Below are 21754 nucleotides of genomic sequence, written 5' to 3' on the forward strand. Positions count from 1 at the left end.
CAGCACGTCAGGAGACAGTATGCCTAGTTGAAAAAGCACTTGATTCGATCACTCCGTCTCTCGCAGCTTCTTCTGTAACTCACGCCACTGGTCTGCTTCGTACTGCATCACTCGATTTCTCAGTTCCTTGTACTCCTTCCTGTCTGCTTCCTGGTCTTGCCGTATGCGGTGGCGGTAGTAGATCGAAATCAGATACTCTGTTGCAGCCATCACCCCGAGCACCACCCGAAGTTCTAGGGGTACTGGACACAGAGAAGTTAGCAAGGCCAATCCCATCAGCGTTCCGCCCCGCAGCCTGGGCAGTGGGCCATTGTCTGGTCTTTCGGGAACGACATTTCCCCGAAAACGTAACACTAGAGAATCTTCGTAAGACTGATTTGTTTCGTCGGTATCCTCTGTGGACTTTGTCGTGTTGTGTCTTCTAGAAGGCTCACTGTTGTCGCGGCTTGGCAAAGACTTTGTATCGCTGCTCCTTCGCGACGTACGATGCTCAATAGCCTCACTCGTTATCTGCGTGGCGGTGATTACACACAGAATCAACCACACTCCGTAGTAGTTTCTCATCGCGAATGCAATAGAATACACGACGCTGTATCTGACAGGCCCCAAACTTGTGGTTCCACGTACACGATTAACTCATGGTCCATATATCTCTAACACGCTTCAGGATAACCAGAGCGTCAGAAAACAATAAATGCCCCCGTTTCTGCACAGCAGCTACTCGTTACCTTAAGAGAATTCGATGTTACATGCGTACGAGGACATTGTTCCGTAATCAAACTCAGCAGAAGCGGCCCTCCCTCTTCAGTCACTGGCACGGCACAATATGGTTTGTCACGGAACACGGCTTCAAAGTAGTGCGCCAGTAGAAGCGCGTAAACCCCTCGGAAGACGAGGCAAAACCACACGGACAACGACGCCACATTTTTTCCATAGAAGATGTTCAGCTAGGAAGGCTAAATTGGGAAACACGCACGGGCTTGTGTATGGTGGGCGAGCAGCGACGCGACGAGCATGTCTCGCAGGCATGTGCAAGTTTGCAGAGTCTCCCGACGAAATCGCTAGTCCAGCAGTAGTTACAGTTTGGATGTTTTGTCGGCTTCTTTGCAGTTCCCCTCAAGAAACTATGGAGAGACGAGTGCTCTAGCACCGTAATAGAGGAGGCTGTGGAAGAGCCGGCGGTACGTTAAGAAGCAGCAGAGGTCCGAACTTCTCTCTACGGAGGGCCTGCTCCCACTGTACAGCCTGTAGGGGGTTCAGGCATATCGGTTAGCGCACGGATATAACTGAACATTCTGCCTGTCATCTGTCCGGACTGCATAGCAGACGTGAACGAGTAGCTTGCGACGTATCGAAGGTAAGACAGTAAATGCTTTTTCTCCTACGGACACAGTAATGCTCAGGCACTCGCGAAGTGCGGTTACCATTCACCGATTCCCCTGGCTCTGGTGCAGGCCAGCATTTTACTGGACTGGCGTTCTTAGGGCTCCCACCCTTTCTTATCACGAGAGGAACTTATGAGGCGACCTCTCTACAAAGCCAACTTCGCTCTGATCGTGTTCTTGAGTTTGCGATGCCGTCCGTGTATGCCTCTGCTATTGCAGCAGTACACACACCCACAGCGATGGCACACCTACGTCATCCTCTAATCTCCGAGAACGGCGGCGCAGAAATTTAAGATAATTTCTTCCCTGCTCTGCAGTGCTTCCTTCTCCCGTCCTGTGTCTGCATGTTATTCGGGACCCTGACTGCGAGACAGGCGCGCATGGGCTACGACTTCGCGCTCCTCGTGGGCGCATTATCTGTACGCGCACACGAACCTGCGGGTGAAAACCCCACTGTATGGTGAGACCGGTAAGCACGGAACCGCACCTGCACGCTGAAGGCGGCCGAAGACCGATGGTGCACTTCTGCTGTAAAAAACGCATCGCACACGGCTGGCCTCCAGCAGTGCGAAGAGCAACTGAGCCTCGATCGTCACCCCCCGAGGGTGGGAAACTCTCTAAACATGGACTGCTGCAACTACAGAACTTGCTTCGCTGGCGTATGCACGAGCAGACGCGCGTGGCATCTTTTGAAGGCATCGCGCAGGCGACTCGCTTCCGCCCCTGCTACGGTTCGGTGCGTGAGCTAACGAACGTTGCATGACTGTAAAATTGTAAGCAACCGATCACTGGTCCGCCCTCGCAGCCTCTTGTTACAAAGTCCAGGACCCCCAAGAGAGACACGCTACAAACGAGGGGCACACTAGCAGAAGGATCAGCCTCATCTACGTGCGTCTTCCCCTCCGGTGCCTCTTTGACGAGGCGCAAGTCGTCAGTACTATGACCGTTAGATATCGGAAGGCGTATTCGGAGTAACGACTCTCCCGTCGTGCTTCCAAGAGCTACCATACAGTATCCATCCCTGTACGGGGTCATGCTGATACAAGAGGGCACCACACCATCGTAGACGGCCTTGCCGACACCGCATACGCGTCGTGCTTCCCCAACCACCCCCCTGGAAGTATGCATGCCGCCTTGTCGCCCACGGCCTCTAAGGCTGCCTCCGCAGAAAGACGCTGAATAGTACCCTCTCAATTCTACCTGTGACGAAAAAGCGGGAACGCCCCCTAAAGATGGCTAACGTTATCTGACTTCACCTCAATGATTAGGACCAAATTGCGGAATGCTCCCGCTACATTGGTTTTCCAGAGCGTATGACACACGGCAGCCGCCGATGCCTCCAGTGGTGAAAAGCAAATTCAGCCTCGGATTTTCTGCTTATGCCTGCGTCACGCTCGTTCACCCTAGCTCGCTCTGGGAGGACCACTGTGAATTCGCTAGCCGTCTGCAAATGGCCTGTGGCCACCGCCTTGGCGACGGTTGCGACCATGACGCAGCAAACAAACGCCCATCCTCTAAGCTTACAGCAGTAGGCCTGCTTCATCCGTCTACAGCCATCCGGACGCTACAATATCACAAACCCCAGGTTCTCCTTCCACCCAAGAATCAAGGCAACAAGGATGACATACACAGGAGAAACGCGTTTTCACGCACGGGGGGTCACAAGGATATAGTTAGTCGCACGTTGAAAGGTGCGAAGGTGCGGCGAAAAACCTCTATCTCCCGAACTCAGTCTGGGCTCGGATCGCACCCTAGAACTGAAGAGCGACATTAATCCACGAGCTAGACTTTCCATTCCACAGGCGATTCTGTGAGCTAAACGCAACGCAGTTCACGGCTGCTTCGTAATTTGTTGAGCTGAAAACAGGGAACAGAAGCCACTTTGTCCTATCCTTTCGTTTGAGACAGCGGGAGCCACAACGTGGCGGTGCACCCCCTTCCCAAAGCATGCGTCTAATGACGTTAAGCAATAAAAACGTGGGATTCCGGTGTGGTTTCTCGGGTAAGCGGAAACCCGCTGGGAAAAGAAGTGTGGATGCCGATGCTGATCCATGCGCGTCGTCCAAAGACGGCACTGGTCCAGTCTTATGAGCGGACTCGAGCGTGCGCGGTGGTAGAAGTCGGTGGTAGAGACACGCGTGGCAGTGGGCTGCCTCCCAAGAGTTGTAGATCGGTACAACCGGGTGGTCATGAGAGCGGCCTGATGTTCTCGTCAACCTACGTGTCATGACACCGTGTAGAGTGGTCGTTGGTTCAGTGAGTCAGTGCTTTACATTGTTGAGTTACCCGTTCCTCGGTGCTTTCCGGCGGCTCCTGCTGTACCGTCGGGTTCGTTTTTTTGTGGAGAATTTGTGTCTCTACCACTCTTTCTCCTCGCTCTCAAAAACACGGCACGCCGTTCATTCCGTCGCAGCTGTTTCCTGCGGTCGCTTCTTTCTTACCGAGTGGACGGCTCCAGTTTTGGCCTGTTGCGGTTTGCTTTCTTCCTTTTTTGGCCCTTTTTAAGCAACTTTTTGCGTCTGCTTGGGCTTCCTACTCTGGAGAGCCGGCTCTTTTTCCGCGTAGTGTACTAAACCGTTTTCCGGTGCCACATGTATCGCCGCTCCTTCGGTGGCCTTACCGCCTCACACCAGGAGTCTTCCGCCCGCCGGCTCTTTGTTTGCGACGTAAATTTCCTTGGCTGCGGTCATCGCTGTGGTTGTAAGTTCTTTCTGCCAAAATGCAAATCTTTGTGAAGACCCTGACGGGTAAGACCATCACACTTGATGTTGAGCCGTCAGACACCATCGAGAATGTGAAGGCGAAGATTCAGGACAAGGAGGGTATTCCCCCTGATCAGCAGCGTCTGATTTTCGCTGGCAAGCAGTTGGAGGACGGCCGGACTCTGTCTGACTACAACATTCAGAAGGAGTCGACTCTTCACTTGGTCTTGAGACTTCGTGGAGGGATGCAGATTTTCGTGAAGACCCTGACGGGCAAGACCATCACACTTGATGTCGAGCCGTCAGACACCATCGAGAACGTGAAGGCGAAGATTCAGGACAAGGAGGGTATTCCCCCTGATCAGCAGCGTCTGATTTTCGCTGGCAAGCAGTTGGAGGACGGCCGGACTCTGTCTGACTACAACATTCAGAAGGAGTCGACTCTTCACTTGGTCTTGAGACTTCGTGGAGGGATGCAGATTTTCGTGAAGACCCTGACGGGCAAGACCATCACACTTGATGTCGAGCCGTCAGACACCATCGAGAACGTGAAGGCGAAGATTCAGGACAAGGAGGGTATTCCCCCTGATCAGCAGCGTCTGATTTTCGCTGGCAAGCAGTTGGAGGACGGCCGGACTCTGTCTGACTACAACATTCAGAAGGAGTCGACTCTTCACTTGGTCTTGAGACTTCGTGGAGGGATGCAGATTTTCGTGAAGACCCTGACGGGCAAGACCATCACACTTGATGTCGAGCCGTCAGACACCATCGAGAACGTGAAGGCGAAGATTCAGGACAAGGAGGGTATTCCCCCTGATCAGCAGCGTCTGATTTTCGCTGGCAAGCAGTTGGAGGACGGCCGGACTCTGTCTGACTACAACATTCAGAAGGAGTCGACTCTTCACTTGGTCTTGAGACTTCGTGGAGGGATGCAGATTTTCGTGAAGACCCTGACGGGCAAGACCATCACACTTGATGTCGAGCCGTCAGACACCATCGAGAACGTGAAGGCGAAGATTCAGGACAAGGAGGGTATTCCCCCTGATCAGCAGCGTCTGATTTTCGCTGGCAAGCAGTTGGAGGACGGCCGGACTCTGTCTGACTACAACATTCAGAAGGAGTCGACTCTTCACTTGGTCTTGAGACTTCGTGGAGGGATGCAGATTTTCGTGAAGACCCTGACGGGCAAGACCATCACACTTGATGTCGAGCCGTCAGACACCATCGAGAACGTGAAGGCGAAGATTCAGGACAAGGAGGGTATTCCCCCTGATCAGCAGCGTCTGATTTTCGCTGGCAAGCAGTTGGAGGACGGCCGGACTCTGTCTGACTACAACATTCAGAAGGAGTCGACTCTTCACTTGGTCTTGAGACTTCGTGGAGGGATGCAGATTTTCGTGAAGACCCTGACGGGCAAGACCATCACACTTGATGTCGAGCCGTCAGACACCATCGAGAACGTGAAGGCGAAGATTCAGGACAAGGAGGGTATTCCCCCTGATCAGCAGCGTCTGATTTTCGCTGGCAAGCAGTTGGAGGACGGCCGGACTCTGTCTGACTACAACATTCAGAAGGAGTCGACTCTTCACTTGGTCTTGAGACTTCGTGGAGGGATGCAGATTTTCGTGAAGACCCTGACGGGCAAGACCATCACACTTGATGTTGAGCCGTCAGACACCATCGAGAACGTGAAGGCGAAGATTCAGGACAAGGAGGGTATTCCCCCTGATCAGCAGCGTCTGATTTTCGCTGGCAAGCAGTTGGAGGACGGCCGGACTCTGTCTGACTACAACATTCAGAAGGAGTCGACTCTTCACTTGGTCTTGAGACTTCGGGGTGGATGCTCAAAGCAGTTGTAATGCTGATGTAGCTTGGGACGATACTTCAGGAGCGGTTTCGAAATCGATGCAGTATATCTTTTCTGTCTGCATGTTCGGGGGGACAGGGATTTTGATTCGTTTTTTGGCTGTTCGCAAGAGTGCGATTGACGTTCTCCCGTACGTCGTGTCCCGTCGTCATCGCGACTACCCAAACTCTCAGGTTTTCCAGCAAAGGTTGGAGGAGCTGTTGCTCCCTGGTGCCACGCGCAACCGTGTCAGAAGTTTTAGATTGCGAGTTGGATTCGCGTATCTCACCTGCAGTTGTAGAAGAGGATCATAGGACTGACTGGCTGTCGCGTATGAGACACGTAACTGGCACCGGCGGGAGCCTTTTTCGATGGCGTGATGTAGGACGGTAGAAGCTACGGGTTCTAATGAGAGCGACAACCGAGAATGACCAGACAGCTAGCGGTATTGAACTGCAAGGGACCACAGTTTCCACTTTGTGAGAATGTGTAGAATGCCAGGCCGAGTTCTGCGTTAGCAGATACAACCGGCTGCCAACGAAGTGTAGTATCACTAGAGCTCAGTTTTCTTCGCGCGTGAAATGCTTCTCTTATCATGCTGATTGGATGCCGTGCCTCTGACTGGCGGACTCGATTTCTCTGCTTTCGGAAGATTCCAGCGGCGTACATCTAGTTTATCATAGTCGAGGCGAGCGTGTTCCTGGCAACACGTCGTTGCTCCCTGCCTCAACAAGCTACGCAGCGCGAGACCTAGGACATGTGTGGATTGCCACGGGGTTGAGGAGTACGTTATCGACGCACCGTAGGGGAAATGTATTTGTTAGTGGCTACACTCTCCCGCAGGCGGCGCGCCAGGGGAGCGTCTGATTCCACTGCGGGTTTAACCCGGAAGGAGAGCCACCTGCGGAGGTCGTCGTGGTCACAGGAACTCTTCGCTGACGCAGAAACGCGCGGTTCAGCATCCGAGTTCCCCCATCTGCACGACCACCACAAAACGCTCAGTGCGATCTACTACACATTTGAAACGAAGATATGATGTGCTACCAAAGCGTTAGCCCACAACTAATAGCTATCAGCAATTCCTCAACAGAAGGGAATTTGAAAGGTTGCCGCCGCTTCCGCCGGCGGGCTTGGGCACTCTCGTACCGAAAGGGAGAGCACTTAGTTGAGTTAGGAGTCACTTGACCCGATTGCAAGGAAGCCAGACTTCACTTCCACGAACATTCATGGAAGGTTGCGCGCCGCTACAGCCTCCCAACTTGAGAACACAGCACGAGGAAACTGTGTGGAGGTAGGTGGTGTGACAGACTGCTACCTGCCCTGTTGCCACGCCGGACGGCAGGAGAACTTGCGTGTCACGTGTAAGCCGGAGTGACGTTCTCCGAATCGGCGGCGCTTAACAGTCGGGTCAGTTGGCACGGGCAAAGACGGACTTTACGCTTACGTACAGGACAGCAGGTTTGTCTCCGCATCCTTCAAAGTGAACAGGTGGTATGACCGGCTCCGCTATCACGACAGACGTGAACCGGATAACCGATTGTGGGAATTCCAGAGGACGCGGCCCTCTGCGCCACTGTAGCGTGCGTGAGGAAAATGCGTCTTTCCACTTTCCTGCGATGCGTACTGGCTGTGCTCCGACATTGCTTGCGATATCTGCGTGTATGATGGTATCTTTTCTTCGCCTGGAAGGCAGTCTTCGCCTGGGAGGCAGCGCAGGTGTCTTTCAGAGCGCTGCTGCTAAGCGGCGCTCGCTCTCCAGAGGCCTGCCCGGAGTCCTTCATCTAACAAAGTCTCACACTGCGTGCGATCTTCCGTGGAGGCTGGAGAAATTGCGTTTTTGAGTTTGCACAACGATATAATGACGGCTTCAACGCGGAAGGACCTCGACTTTCTACTATCGTCAGTTTTGATACTGTGGGTACCAGGCAGCACACTCTGTTGGAAGCACAGTCGTGCGATTGCGGATAACACTTTCTTTGGGAATAGCTGGCCATCAGTTGGAAGTTTCAGGGCCTCCTTCATTGTACGACGGAGAGCCCACACTGTATTTTACGCCCGTTGCCATCTAGGACGGTGTCAAGCGGAAAAAAAGTTGGCCCGACCCTTCACATGTCACTTTTCTAAAACTGTTCACTGACATGTTTCTCTGACAAGTGAGCCAAGAAAACAAAATTCCTCCAAGCCCTCAGCCCACCATGAGTTACAGTGAGATGTCTGACACGCATTGGTGCCACTAGTTTGTTTGTCCCTTGAGCACGGGACGCAAGGACCTCCCTTTGAGAGACGACCGTTTGTGGACTCGTTTTCTGTCACCGCATGGCCGGAAAAGCAAGAGGCTATGGAGCAAGAGACTCCCCGGATCTGCCATTGGTGACCGGCACAGATTACTGCTCATCCCATCAGTTCTCGATCTACCTCGGCATCTAATGGACGTTCGCCTCTTTCATTCATTTCTTTTTGTTGTAGAGAGACATCTCTCTCTGGTATCTAGCCTTCTCCTGCTCTGCTTTCTTTTGGTACGTGAGTTTTTGAGAAGAGCTGAGCTTAGCCCACTCTTCTCCGATCATCTTTCCCACCTCGCCGATGTCGGATTTGAGGCTGGGCTGTTTCTTGAGGATTTCGGCGCGTTTGTCCTTGGCGAAAATCATGTACGACGAAAGCGGTTTTTTGGGGGCGTTAGGATCTTTCTTTGCGCGCTTCTTCTTCCCCTCCGCTCCTTTCTTGGTGACCTTCTTCGGCGCCATTTTCCGTCTATGCGGACACGCAAACTGCTGTAGTCTGCCGAGGTGTGTTGTTACTCTAGCAAGTGCTCCAGAACGCGAGCATACGCGCACACGTATTTCCTGCGGGAAGAGCAGTCTCGGGGAAAGGCGCGCCTTCCTTCACGCGCTTAGAGATAAAGAGACTCAAAAGACAATGATCTGACTCTAACCGATAGACCCGCGTTGTAGTGCAGGAAAGGTGCTGCGGCGGCAGCGTGCGAGCTCCGGGAGGGAGCAGCGGCGCTGCGATGGGGCCAGACGCGTGAAGAGCGTTGTGCACCATCCAGCTGATTCAGTTGGTGTGAGAAAAGCCTTTCGCTTGTTTGCGCAAAAAAACCGAGCCGCTCTCTCGCGCGCCCGGCAGGAACGGGCTCGAAAGCAGCTGCGGATTTCTGCGATGTGCCGCAGCGTTCCGCCCGGCGGAGAGAGGCACCAAGCGCGAGCCGAGGATAGTGTGCACAGAGAAAACTCTCCCAAGCGGGGGGGATATGCTTTTATCGGGAACGCGCGTACGCGGGAGTACGCAGATCTTTGAGAAAAGAAACATACGAACGCACTCTATCGCCCCGGCTCGACTCAAATGCAGCGTTCGCGCAAAGATCTACCATACTCCGCAGTACTGCTGCCAGCAGGGGAACGAGTTGGTGACAGACGGTGTCCAGAGGCAGCCATACGCCACAGTTTTTCTTTTTTCCTAAGGATCCAGACAGCCAGTAGTTCTGCCTCCGCGAACGGACACGCCAGCCACCCATGAGAATCGCAAAGCACGCGAACTCACGGGATCAACACAAGTTCATATACGGAAAGGCTGACACCTTGAGACCTCTCGAGATCACTTCACACTTCCACGACTCATTTCTACGAGCGGCATCAAGGATTCGTACTTGCTATCAGTGACTCGTCATCTCACCCAAGTGCAAGGCGCAACTGCCTCAATGCGTTTTTTGACCAAATATTCCTGATTTCCAGCAATCTATGCAAAATATTTTTGTCTCGGTGTCGTACACTTACCCCCTTCCTGTTGATGGCTCGACCGTCGAAAAAACGGAGCGGAAACACTTCTTCCCTTTCCGTGCAGAAACGCGGTTTGTTCTAGCAGAACACGGTCCGGTGCCGTTTCGCACCAGCTGACGAAAGCTCAGCTATGACGGCAGTAGTGCGTCCGTTCCGGCGCTCGAATCCTCATCCCCTTTGCACATGCAGAATTCTCTTCCCACACCCTGTTCTATCAATCCCCGACTATCCCGTTTCTCGCGCGCTCTCATCTATAATAGACAGACCTCATGAGTGGGGCTGAACGAATCCGCCTTGCCGCGAACAAAGTTCTTGTCGGTTCGTGACGCAGCACGTCACGCCGTGTGTCTGTTTGAAGAAACGAACACCGTGCGCAGAAGGTAGATACATTTTCACTACTTCAAATGAACGCATAGAAGGTTGCTGTCGGAAAGGCTTCCACATAGTCAGCAGTCCATCCTCGGTAGCCTTGGGGGAGTTGAGTGAAACACGGCACTTCGGACTCTTCCTCGTCTGCGTGACGCATCAGATGACAGTCTTGCTTCGCCAGGCGGGCAGACTGAACAGCCGTAGCCGCGAGTTTCATTCCCCTGGCCATCTCCTGAACGGGAAACACAACGAAGAAAACTAGGAGCCCTGGCTTCGATTCGGTAACGCAACTTCTCGACTTCATAGATACACAAACCCAGAACACAACTGTAGAAATTTCGGCAGCCGCCTCGCTGTGTAGGCGCCCGTTCACGACATTTCCGCTCGCCAACGCACACGGCTGGTGTCTACGAGATGGGAGATACCAGACAGCTCTGTCCGTACTCTAAGGAAGCTCTTCACCTGCCTGAGAAGATGCAACACTTGTATCCTCTCTCATACTGGAGAGGTGATACCTGAGGCGCTTCATCTTCACTGTCGACGGACATCTGTCGTATCCCGGAAGGTCCGTACGTCGTTTCCAGAAATTGTAATGCCAGTTGACTGTCTGCAGATAGGGTGGCAGCCCTTCGCATCTAGCCCGCCAAGACACGTGGTAGAAAGGCGATTTTCAACTCGTTCGGCACACAAAGGCCGTCTTTTCATTCACATGCGTTTTCCGCCTCTTATCCAACAGCGATTCCCCTGTATGCACGACATGGACCCTCGCCTGCGGAGTCAACAAGTGGCATTCGTGCAGGCGCGCCCGTTTCACATCCTCAGGAGGCACCTACCCTGACTAAGGCGTTGCGTATGCAGTCATGGCGCCGTGCGGCGAAAGCCGCTGCTGGCGAGGGAATGCCTGTCGCAGGGTCTGTCGTCTTCGGCCTGGACACGAGGGCAAACACGGCCAATACACTTCCAGCTGGAGCCAAGAAGAAACGGGCCTCGTCGCGGAGCCACCGACGGAAAACGTTGCGCGGTAGAGAGCCAAGTTCCAGTATACCTTCCTTGCGGTGAGTTCGGGAGGCAGGCAAAAACCTCCCAACAGGCACCCTGTGCGTCACTGTCCCTCTCTCCCTGTAGCAGTATATCCTTGGCCGCTCCCCTTCTCGATCTGCCTACGCAGAGCTCTGTCCCTCTCGAGGCAGATGCGCCACATGCCTATCTGTGCACTCGCTGAGGCTCTCACAGAGCGAACTTCAGAGCGTTTACCCAGTGATTACAGAGCATCCGCAGCATGAGACCAGTGCCTCGACTGCCACGTGCTCAATGGATCCAGCGACTGAACGCTGGATCCATTGAGCTAGACTGCGGATCACCTGGCAAAGAAGAGCACGTTTGGCTCGTAGGCGCTCCAGCCTCGGTGATCCCAACCGCAGCTCATTCTGATCTGAGGCAACGGAAGACCGACGCCGAACCAACTCAAGCCTGGCTCATATGAAACTGGGCCTGCCACATGCGCAGGCCCAAATCTCGCCGCGCTTGCAGGTCGATGCAGAAAGAACATGACATTTTCAAGTATAGAGACGCTCGCGAGAGCAATCATATGAACTTACCCATATTTGTATATTTGTGTGCCTCCAAGAGTGACGACCGACGTACACATGTGTGAATATGTGTGCAGACACGCATATACTGTCGTCGTTTTGTAAGGAATTACGCGCGTTCATGAATGCATTGTTTCAATCGCGCTCCCGCGCAGACATCGCACCGGACACGCTTTCCTCGCTCTGCACAGTGGCGGCCAAAATCGAGGACACGTTAACAGCGAATCGCGAATTTCATCTCTGCAGATATACAGACATTTGGTCTTGCGGTCTGTCAGGCGTACCCCTAGAGCTCTCCACACTTCCTCAGACATGCATCGCCGTTCTCTTCGAATCGTTTCGCCGAGCGGGGCGACGCCGCGAGACAGAAACGGATGCTGCAGCGGCAGAGTAACAGCTCTGAAAAAAAAATCGCAGAGAGTTGCATCCCCGTGTGGAGGCCCAGGAAAGAGACACACAGCGTCGGTCTAGAGGGGATATGCCCTGCCGCGGAAGGCGTTGGGGGTCGCCGCTGCTATGCTTTCGCCGGCATCCGCAGGCAGTGGAACTCGAAAGTTCTTTCCGAAACGTTTTGTGAGGAAGGTGAAGGAACCGCTCCCCCGCAGGCTCCTGCGCGAGCTCTCTCAGTTTCGCGTCTCCGCTCGCTTGAGAGAACCGAAGACTCGCGCCGTTGCAGGCAACTCCATCAGACGCTCAGCACGTCCACATCGGCGCACACCTACCGGTATTCGTAGGCGGAGTCTTGGTATTTGTCTGAGTAGAGAATTCGCTTCGCCATGGTGTCTGTAACAGCTTCCTTCAAAGCCGCGGAAAGCTGAAGTGCGAGGGAAAAAAAGCATGCTTGAGGCTTCAGGGAGCGTATGCACATCCGTTTCAGCGTTGCACCGCAGAGTATATAGAAAACCGTACGTGCCTTAACAAATCCTTTTGACCCAACGCGCCAGTACTCCGTAATATCCTGCACGGCCTTTTGTATCCACGCAGGGGCTTGCCAGGAGATATGGACATACAGATGCATATCTATATATATGTAGAGAGAGAGGAGGGGACACGCACTCTCGAGCGAGCGCGGTGTGCCAGCGGCAGCGAATCTCTCAGGTAGCACAAAGAGCCGGCGAACTTCCTAGCACTAGTTTGCGAATGTATGGATGCGTCCCGTACTGACGCTCGATGAGGTTGATCTTTCTCCATCTCCTTCGCTGAAGAAGAAGCGACGATCTTACCTCGGCTTCGGCGAGGATGACGTTCGTTTCTGGCACGCCCAAAGCGCCGGCAGCAGACGCGGGACATTCTTCCGCGTCGTGGCGCCGATACTCATAAAGCAGAAGCCAAGGGTCGTCTTCATCGAACTCAAACAGCGTCTCTTCATCGGTGTCTCGCTCTGTTTCTCGCTGGTTGTCTGTTTCCTTTGCCCCCAGCTTTGCGTCCCCGCGGCCCTCTTCCTCGCTGTCGTCCTCGCTTCCTCCATGATGCTCTCCACCCAGCCTGCCGGCCTCATCTTCTTCTAGCTCCGCCTGCGCCTGCTGCTCTTTGAGAGAGTCCCAGCAGCTTTCGTCGCTTCTCGCAAAGCAAGATTCGCCGCCTGCTTCTGCTGACCGGGGTCTCGTTGTAGGCGGAAAGACATCGAACGCTGGCGCTGAGCCAGACTGAAAATGGAAGTGTGGCGGCTCGCAAAGTGAACACGAGAAGGGAGGAGAGGAGGCCGAAACTTCACGGGAGAGGAGAGAAACAGACGACGGAGAAGAAGCCGGCATGTCATGAGCGAAGAGAGAGGAGGATGGAAACGTCGACGTAGGAGAGGAAGAAGTTAGGACAGACGGCGAAAGGGAGCGCCGTGTGTTCACCTGCTCAGCGTGAGGCGGGAAACGGAAGCCGTTCAGAATGTTCAGGGCCCTGTCACCTTCACTCTCTTTTCTGCTCACATGGAACTTCTTTCTCTCTCTCCCGGGGAGGAGAGCAGAGCCCTCGACAGCACAGGGGGCCTCTGCGTCTTTTTCATTCGCCTCTTCTCTTTGCCGCTTGCTCCGCCACTCATCGCGAGCGGACGAGAGTGAGTTCTGCACGTTCTCGTGCATGTCGCCGTCTATTCTCTCTCACTCGCCTCGCTCCCTCGCTGATCATGCGGGGTGAGGACGCAGGAGCCCCGAACACAATATTTCTGCCCAGAAAAAGGAAGACAGCCAGGAAGAAAGGACTTAGTCGAGGACGAATAACAGAGACGACTTCTGCTCACTAGGAATGGCAGGGAAGAAGAGAGGAAGGCGTACAGACTACGGAAGGAAAGAGAGCGAAAAAGTTGAAACCCGTGAAGAGGTCGCACGTCGTGAAGCTGCTGCAGCCACGTGTGACGGCTGCGACCTCAATCGAACGCCGCACATCCCCTGGCCTCCTCACCTCCAACCACAATAGAAGCAAGCCCCTAACACCGAGAATAGCCTTCGATGCCCGCTTCCTCAGAGCCATGCACCCGGCAACGCACACTTTGGTGAAACACAGAAGCAACGCGACGGAAACACAGATCTTCGTGAGCCTCGCGCAGAGCGCCAGACGCGAGAGAGCCACGCAGAAAGGAACGATGCGTATCGATGTTTCAAGCCCGATGAAACCTGGGGTGAAACGAAAGCTGCAGAAGGAGGTCGTGCGTGGAGTCGAGACGTTCGAAGCGGCTTTCAAGACAAAGAACAGCTCCTGGCGGGAGAGGGAAAGCGAAAGACGCATTTGAACCGCTCATCAGGGAAAATGGATGTTTCTTTGAGGAATGCCAGCAGGTCAAAAGCGTGTAGTGACACGGCGACGAAATTCGAGTCTGAGGGCTTGACAGAGGCCACGGAAAAACCCAAAAGACGGCTAGCATTCAATATACAAGCACCACGGGACATCCTGCACCTTAAAACACTATCGCGGGCTGGCTATGATGTGCGCCAACGTGACAATGAAGTATCGGCACGTTGGAAGACACCGATCGAGGTCTCAACCAGCTACAGGTCATCCGGGAGCAAAGCATCAGACAAACGGTTCTTCAATTACGTGTACAGCTATGGGTGGCCTTTGAGCAACCTCATGAAAGAGAAAAGCATCCACACATGCCACGAAACTAAGGCAAATCTGACACTGGAGAGAAGCCAAGGTCCTTGCCTAGTCCTTCACAACCAACCCGGAATCAAACTGAAAACAATCAAAGGTATGTGCAAAAGCGAGACGAAATCGGCAATAACGTGGTCTTTACAGGCAACGTAACTCATCTTGCCTTATCGCAAAGAGTTCAAGGACCTGTTGAAAACACATTATGCACCGGCGAAAATCCCATGACACGCAGCGGCACTACAGTGCCGAGGGGAGTCAAACTTGTGTAGATGCTCCCTCTCCGGACTTTACTTGGTAAAAGCAGACATAATCAATGAGAAGAAATGATTCCCCGCGGGGTAAGGGCTCTGAAAGCCATTTCTCAAGCACTGCAGCGTTGAGAGCAGGACGCACCGGGGAACACCCCAACAGAACAGCTATTAAGTCTCAGCGAAGGGAGGCCGTTTACATGAGTTCTGCCTCTTTCCCACTCTCTGCTGTCGAAACGGAACCCTGGCCGCGACGGCGCTGCTGATCCCACGGATGTCGGCGGGTTTCCTCTTCACCCGACGAGCGGCAGACGACATCACAGAACGCTGAAAAAGAGCGTCAGCAAGCGTCCACGCGCACGCGGGAGAGAATCCACTCGTCGGTCTCAGCTGGTTTGTCCCATGTTTTTGCCGCACGTTTCAGACCACGCCTCACCCACCTTTCCGCTCTGACGAACTCAAAACGCGTGGTATCAAACCCGCGCAGACTCGGAAGACATGCCTATCGAACACGCCGACAGAGCTCATGAGTGAAGACTTAGCAACCACCTCGTGAGATGCCTCTCAAAAAGGAAGGCATCCGAGAGGATCTCGCGAACATTCTGTCGCATGTTAAATACAACAAGGTTTTCTCCGGCTCTCCACTGGGCTCTCAACTTTGGCGCAGCCGTGTAGGAGAGAGGCAGACCTCCATGGCGATTGCCGCCTCGCGCAGGATTCTACTGGCGTCGCGAGTTATGACGCGTGCGCGGCAACCGGATACACAGAACAGGCCAAAGAAGCTGAGGTCCGCTGCCGAAAACTCCGAGACTCACGTGCTAGCGTCTGCAGTCTGCGACCATCCCAGTTCGGTAGAATTCAATTCACTGACATTTGCTCATGCCCCCACACAGCGCAGGCCACTCTTCTGACGTGGAGTTCTCAGTGGCTTATTGGGAAATCACTAACGCTAACATGGTTGATATGCGAAGAAAACCCTACAGCCACCTCGCGGCGATACTCGGCAGTTCGCAGCGAAGGGAGCAGTCCCATGCAGCGGCTGAGAGACTCAGCCGACTTTCAGTTCTCTTTCCTTGAACGCAAATTCCACAGAAAGAGCTCGAACCTGTGGCGTGCGCATATCCATTCGAGAAGCGGATACAGGTTCCAATCGAAGCTCCTGTGAGAGCACCGTAAGAATGCTCAGGACGGAATTGATCGAGAAAGCAGCTACCCGATCGGAAAGGAAGAGTTGCCTCGGCTAGTGCGTATACAGGCGTGTGTAGGGGGGGCATGATCTTTTACACAGTCCCGTTCGAGAGGCTGTTGCACACAAAATGGATCCCGCTCGGCATTCAGGGCCGGTAAACAAACTCCGGCTCACCAACTATTAATCCTTCCGGGGTATTTCCTCGCAGAGGAGAGGTTCGAAAGACAGAATCCCCCTCGTGGACACCGCAGCGTGGGGCGTTCGAGTGATGCGCTACAGTCTACGAAGACTGAAGTTTCGTGACCGACCGTGACGCTCTGGATGCTGAAGCTCGATCTCCTCTCTGTGTACTTCAGATGGCGTCTGAATTGCCTCTAAAATTACAGCCGCGAGATCGCGACTGCTTTCGCAACCCCTTTGGCGCTTGTGCGGTAGTCGTGCGTCCTTCAGACGCAAGAAGCGAAAGTTCCTCGGTAGCGAAAAGAGGCCGAACGGGCGCGAGGCTCGCGCGCCAACAGTCTTTGCCTGCCGCTGGCGCGCTAGAAGTTCGAGCGCTCCCGGGGGGAAGGCTGACACCCAAAACAAGTTAGCGTAAATAGAAACACGAGAAACAAAGCGGTACCCCTCCACGTGTATAGAGTGAAGGAAACCTTCACGGGAAAACAAAATCGACGCTCCCTCGACAGGTGCACGCCCGCGCCTGGCTCTACATAGGCAAATACTTGAAACTTCTTGAGAAGATGTGTGTCGCGTCAAACACTGCGGCGCAGGCTTCAGAACTTCTGAACGGCCATTAAATGCATTTCTGCATGCATGCAGGCTGCCGAACAGAACCTCCGCGCTCCCCGTGTTGCCTGCTCGCAGCTCGCATGGTTTTTCAGCGGGGTCCTATTTCTTCTTTGCGACCGGCCGCTTCTTCTTTCCGCCGCCCTCCTTCTTTTTCTTCTTTCTCTCCTTCTTTACGCGCTTCACTCGTGGAGGCGCATCTGGCCGGCGCGGCTCAGGGACGTACGGCGCGTAGGCGTCTCCATTCGGCATGAGCTGCAGGTCTTCTGCATCCATGCCGAAATCGCCGAAGAACTTCACGCGCGGCCGATACGGAGGCAAGCCTCTGCGGCGACGCGCCACTCGCTCTCTGTAGTGATTCTCAGCTCTGCACACACAAATTAAACTCTCACACGAAACAGTATATGCTTAACAAACGCAGACACCCATATCTATCCATTTCGATATTTATCTACTCTATCTACACATATGTATACATCTATGTCTATCTCTATCTATATCTACCTATAGCTGTATCTATCAATATATATAGGGATGTCCACCGCCCCACGAATACTCCCGTTTAGACATCCATGCAAGTAAGAGACACCGTGCCGCAGAGCGCAAAACGAGATGCACCTTTCTCGGCAGCAGCCGCGGCTCGCAGCGACCTCCTAGAACCCCGAAAAAAGATGCTAAAGAACATCTGTGCACCTGGCGGCAACGACCGCGCACGCCTGGTAGTGCCAGACTGGTTTTAGACGAGGCTTTCGGCTCGGCTTCAACGCGAAAGATACCGGTTCTCGCCTCCCCGAAGGCCCCAAGGCTCCAGCGCTGCGCAGCTAGAGAGCGGGAGAGAGCAGGCACTCACTTTCGAATCATCTTTTCGATTTCAGCGACTTTGAATTTCCGGAGTTCATGAAACGACTGCGGCCACGTGACGAGACGGTCGTTGTCGTACTTGGGCGAGAGGAGCTCTGCGATCAGTGTCTCCTTCTTTTCCATGTCCTGCGAAACCACAGCGACGCAGCCGAAACATAGGACCGATGGACTACGGTTTTTATATTTACAAGTGTGAATTTATATTTGCTGAAAAAATCAATTTTACTTACCTTACCATTCTCCAAATTTGAATATATACAGAACGATCTTTAGTATTCCTAATAGTTTTACCAAAAACGTATTTGTAAGCTTGACCGAGGCACGCACACATCAGATACCTGCGTAGAGATATATGCATACTTCTACGTCTTTATCTCTATTCTCTATCTGTAGACTTGAACACATGCACACACTGCCCTCAAAAACAAAAGAGCGACGAGAGCGACCTTCTCCGAGGACTGCTCCCCTGCCAAGCGCATCCATGAGCCCCCCGCTGCTCGCACAGAAAACTTTATACACACACACTGCGTAGCTGTCATAGATACAAATGACAGCCACGCACGGATATATACCTGTAAAACTGTAATGCGTGTGTATGCGGGTACAGGGGGCATGCGTATCGGCCTCGGCTCTGGCGATGAACACGTGGCTTCCAAGCTCCGACAGAAGGTGGAAGCGCATGCACGGGTGCGCATCTGTCGCGTGGAGCGAAACTCCACGTAGGAGTGCGGCGTGATCTTTCGTGCGCTGTCTCTTTTGTTGAGACATGCGTCTGCCTACGTTTTCTCTCTCACCTGTCGGTACTCCAAGTACTTCGAAGTCCATTTCTCGCGGTAGCGCAGGCGCTCGTAGATCTCCTTCGCCTTCAGCGGCCTTCGATAGGGCTCGTATCGCAGGTCGTAACGAACGAGATCTGGCAAGTCGATCGTGAGCAAGCCCTTCACAGTCGCGTCGGCCTCCTCTTCGACGCGCTTCTTCCCCTTCTTCCGCCCTTTCCTCAACCCTGCATCTCCACTCCTTCGCCCTCCTCCGACTCCCTCGCTCACGCCCCGTCCCGCTTCCTCTTGTTCTCCGACGTGACCCGTTTCGTCTGCGACCTCCCCTTCTTGCTCGTTTTCTCCTTCTTCCTCTCCCCCTTCTCCTCCTTTCTTCTCTTGTTCTTCGCTGTCTGGCTCGGACTGCCCAGTGTCCTGCGGGACCTCTTCTCTGCTTGCCCACGGCATTTTCCCCCAGCGCGAGGCGCTTCGTTCGCCGCGTCGCTCGGCCTCTGCGAGGAAGTCCCTTCGGTGGACGTCGATGATTCGGCGCCGTTCGCAGATCTCGAACTGCTCAATCGCCTTGCGGTGTTTGTGCGGCGACTTGGGCACAGAGAAGCGCCGGCGGACAACGGGCAGTCTCGCAGGAAAAGAGAACAAATACCGCGAACCCGCTCGCTTCAACGCCTCCAGAATGCGACGACCTGCACGCCAAACACGCGACAAACGCAGCCAGCCCGAAGCGACACACTTCCCTCTACACGCGCACGCTTCTCCGCACAATTCTACACATATATACCTATACACATATTCACCTATAGATGCATGAAAGCCCGCCAGCCAGAGCCCGGAGAGCGATCGCGTGCACTTCCGAGCAAACGCGATGCATAAAGCCAGCGAGGTGAGAGAGAGAAAAACAGCACAGCCTTGCCCATAAACGCGTGAATACATATAGATACATGCAGCGACGGCGACGAAAAAGAGAAAAGAAGACTGTATGCATGTACGTAGGTACTTATGTATGTACGTATGTAGGAATGTAGAGCTCCTGGTAGTTCGGGAGAGCCACTTGACTGCATATTCCTGTGTTCGCTGCCCTGATGGTCAGCAGCAGGCGCCAGCCCCCGCGGAAGCCTGCGCCTGCGTCGGCCGAAGCCCGCGTTCGCTCAGAGACGCCTGCCGAGACCTTACCGGCTTCGTCTGCGTCGTCTGCGCGGTTTCCGCTGAATTCGATGCGTAGGTAACAGCCCGGCGGCCAGGCGAAGGCGGTGAGCGGCGGGGGCTGTTCACCGGCGGGGTCGTCTTGCGGGTTAAAAGTGATTTCCTCCGCTGTCTCTTCTTCTTTCGGCGCCTTCTCTCGCCCCTCTGTCTCTGGGCCCCCGTGCGTGGCACCACGTACGACCGGGCTCTCCTTCTTCTGCGGCCGCGGCATCCGGGGCGGGGGGAAGCAGCGGAGGACGCGCCGGCGCGAGTGCGGACTGCGATGGTGCTGGTAGCGATTCGGCAGGTACACGTGGATGGTATTCAGCTTGACTTGCCGCGGCGTCCGCGGGAGCAGCGCAATCTTCTGCTCGTAGGTGCGCGTTCGCCGCTCCTTCTCGCGCCACTTCTCGAACGTCTGGCGGACGTCCAGCAGCGGGTCGACGCCCGACTCATCATCTCGGCGGCCGCGCCGTCGCGGCCCGCGCTCAGCGGCCGACTTGCCGTCCGCCGAGAGGAAAGACAGATTCCGCGACGATGACGTGGCGTCGTCCGGAGGGAACAGAAGAGGCGGAGACGCGGCCGCGCCTCCGCCCCGCCCTCGGCTCGCCTCTGCAGCGCCACTCTCGCTCTCGCCCGGGCCCTGCGGCGATCCGGCAGCCAGCCACGTCCCAGGCGAGGGCGCCGGAGGCTGAAGGGACAAAAGTGACCAGGGGGCAGTCCAGAAAGGCGACAGAAGAGGAGAAGGATAAGAAGAGGCGACGCGGACGAGCCGCGCCGACGCAGCGGACAGCGCGTAGCACGCCGCGGAGCTCTCGGGTCGCCTGGCGAACGAGAGAGAGGAGGAGGGAGAGCAGGTCAGCGACGGCGGAGAGACGGCATCTGCTGGAGTAGAAAACGAGCGAAAGGGAAATAGTGGAGACGCCAGAGAGGATGCGGAGAAGGGCGAGCCGGCAGCCCAAAGAGAGCAGCTGGAGCGGCCCAGTTGCAGCGCGTCCACGAAGGCTGACGAAGAAAGCGTTCTAGCGAGAGAAGGAAGACGACGAGAGGAAGCAGACCAGAAACGCAGAGAGGAGCCAAACGTGGCGAGACTTGAGAGGAGAAGGAAACCAAACAGCGCGCACATTCGCAACAGGCGGCGCCCGCGGAGTCGGAGGGAGCGATGGAAGGAGATACGGAGGGAAAGACGTGGAGAGAGACGAAGAGGACTCCTCTTCTTCCCTTGTCCATCTGCTGCTGGGCTCCTTTCTCTCATTGTGGATTTCCTGAGAAAACAGACAGCCTGCGAGATCGAGCGGGTCACTGCAGAGGCCTCCGCCAAACAAACTCAGCGCTTGCGCTTCCGCGCTCACCAGGTGTCTGTACACCGGAGCCAAGACAAGAGGAGACGCCCTCCTCAGCGGCCTTCATTTTCTTCCGGAGTTCAGCTGTCGGGGGCAGAAGCGGCACACATGCAGACACGCAGTTCCGTAGAAGGCATTCGAGGAGGGCGCGGACGGCACAGGAAGGGAAAAGCGCAGACGAGATCGCAGAGAAAAGCAGCGCGGAACGGCGGCGACGGATTCCTGCGACAGGAAGAGACTGGGCGCACACGCGAACGAGAAGGGCGCAGAAGGCGAGAAACGAAGAGATAGAGACAAATGCCTCGACGTCTGCGAGCGTTAGACATTAAGCTTAGAGAGCGCAAATGCGGCGGCGCGGAGAAATCGAGACGAAATAAAGCCGCACGCATCTACACGCCCGGGCGATCCGGTGAGGCCGGTGTGCGGCGTAGGGCAGGAAGAATGCCGCGGAAGTCTTTGGAGGCGAACGAAGCGAGGCAGGCGGACAGAAGAAAAGAGAGTCGCCAGTCGCCCTGAGAAAAGGGAGACATTCAACCTTTTTTGCTGCGCACGCCAAACCTGGGTTTTGTGAGCGCCCAAGAGACTCGAGCGCTGTCGACAAGCTGTCTTTCGTAAAGGCGT

The 21754-nt window shown here is 54.8% G+C and overlaps 4 protein-coding genes across 4 annotated transcripts; 1 reads left to right on the forward strand and 3 right to left on the reverse strand.

The window, feature by feature from the left end:
* Window positions 1-4104: 4104 nt before the first annotated feature.
* BESB_040370 (putative polyubiquitin UbC) lies at window positions 4105-5946 on the forward strand (the record flags this gene model as incomplete). The annotated part of the gene is made up of 1 exon (XM_029362623.1): window positions 4105-5946. One exon carries the CDS (start codon window positions 4105-4107, stop codon window positions 5944-5946), a length of 1842 nt encoding a protein of 613 aa, XP_029221588.1.
* Window positions 5947-8380: 2434 nt separating this feature from the next.
* On the reverse strand, window positions 8381-8677 carry BESB_040380 (HMG (high mobility group) box domain-containing protein; the record flags this gene model as incomplete). Its single annotated transcript, XM_029362624.1, has 1 exon — window positions 8381-8677. The coding sequence occupies one exon, from the start codon at window positions 8675-8677 to the stop codon at window positions 8381-8383; it is 297 nt and encodes a 98-aa protein (XP_029221589.1).
* Window positions 8678-10109: 1432 nt separating this feature from the next.
* Window positions 10110-13742, reverse strand: BESB_040390 (cyclin-dependent kinase regulatory subunit protein; the record flags this gene model as incomplete). The annotated part of the gene is made up of 6 exons (XM_029362625.1): window positions 10110-10310; window positions 10912-11005; window positions 11440-11510; window positions 11952-12066; window positions 12390-12481; window positions 12891-13742. The coding sequence occupies 6 exons, from the start codon at window positions 13740-13742 to the stop codon at window positions 10110-10112; spliced, it is 1425 nt and encodes a 474-aa protein (XP_029221590.1).
* A 3334-nt stretch (window positions 13743-17076) lies between these two features.
* BESB_040400 (cyclin-dependent kinase regulatory subunit protein) lies at window positions 17077-20916 on the reverse strand (the record flags this gene model as incomplete). Its single annotated transcript, XM_029362626.1, has 4 exons — window positions 17077-17341; window positions 17825-17961; window positions 18630-19294; window positions 19782-20916. The coding sequence occupies 4 exons, from the start codon at window positions 20914-20916 to the stop codon at window positions 17077-17079; spliced, it is 2202 nt and encodes a 733-aa protein (XP_029221591.1).
* Window positions 20917-21754: the final 838 nt, after the last annotated feature.

This window comes from Besnoitia besnoiti, chromosome II (genome assembly GCF_002563875.1).
Source record: "Besnoitia besnoiti strain Bb-Ger1 chromosome II, whole genome shotgun sequence".
Classification (NCBI taxonomy): domain Eukaryota; phylum Apicomplexa; class Conoidasida; order Eucoccidiorida; family Sarcocystidae; genus Besnoitia; species Besnoitia besnoiti.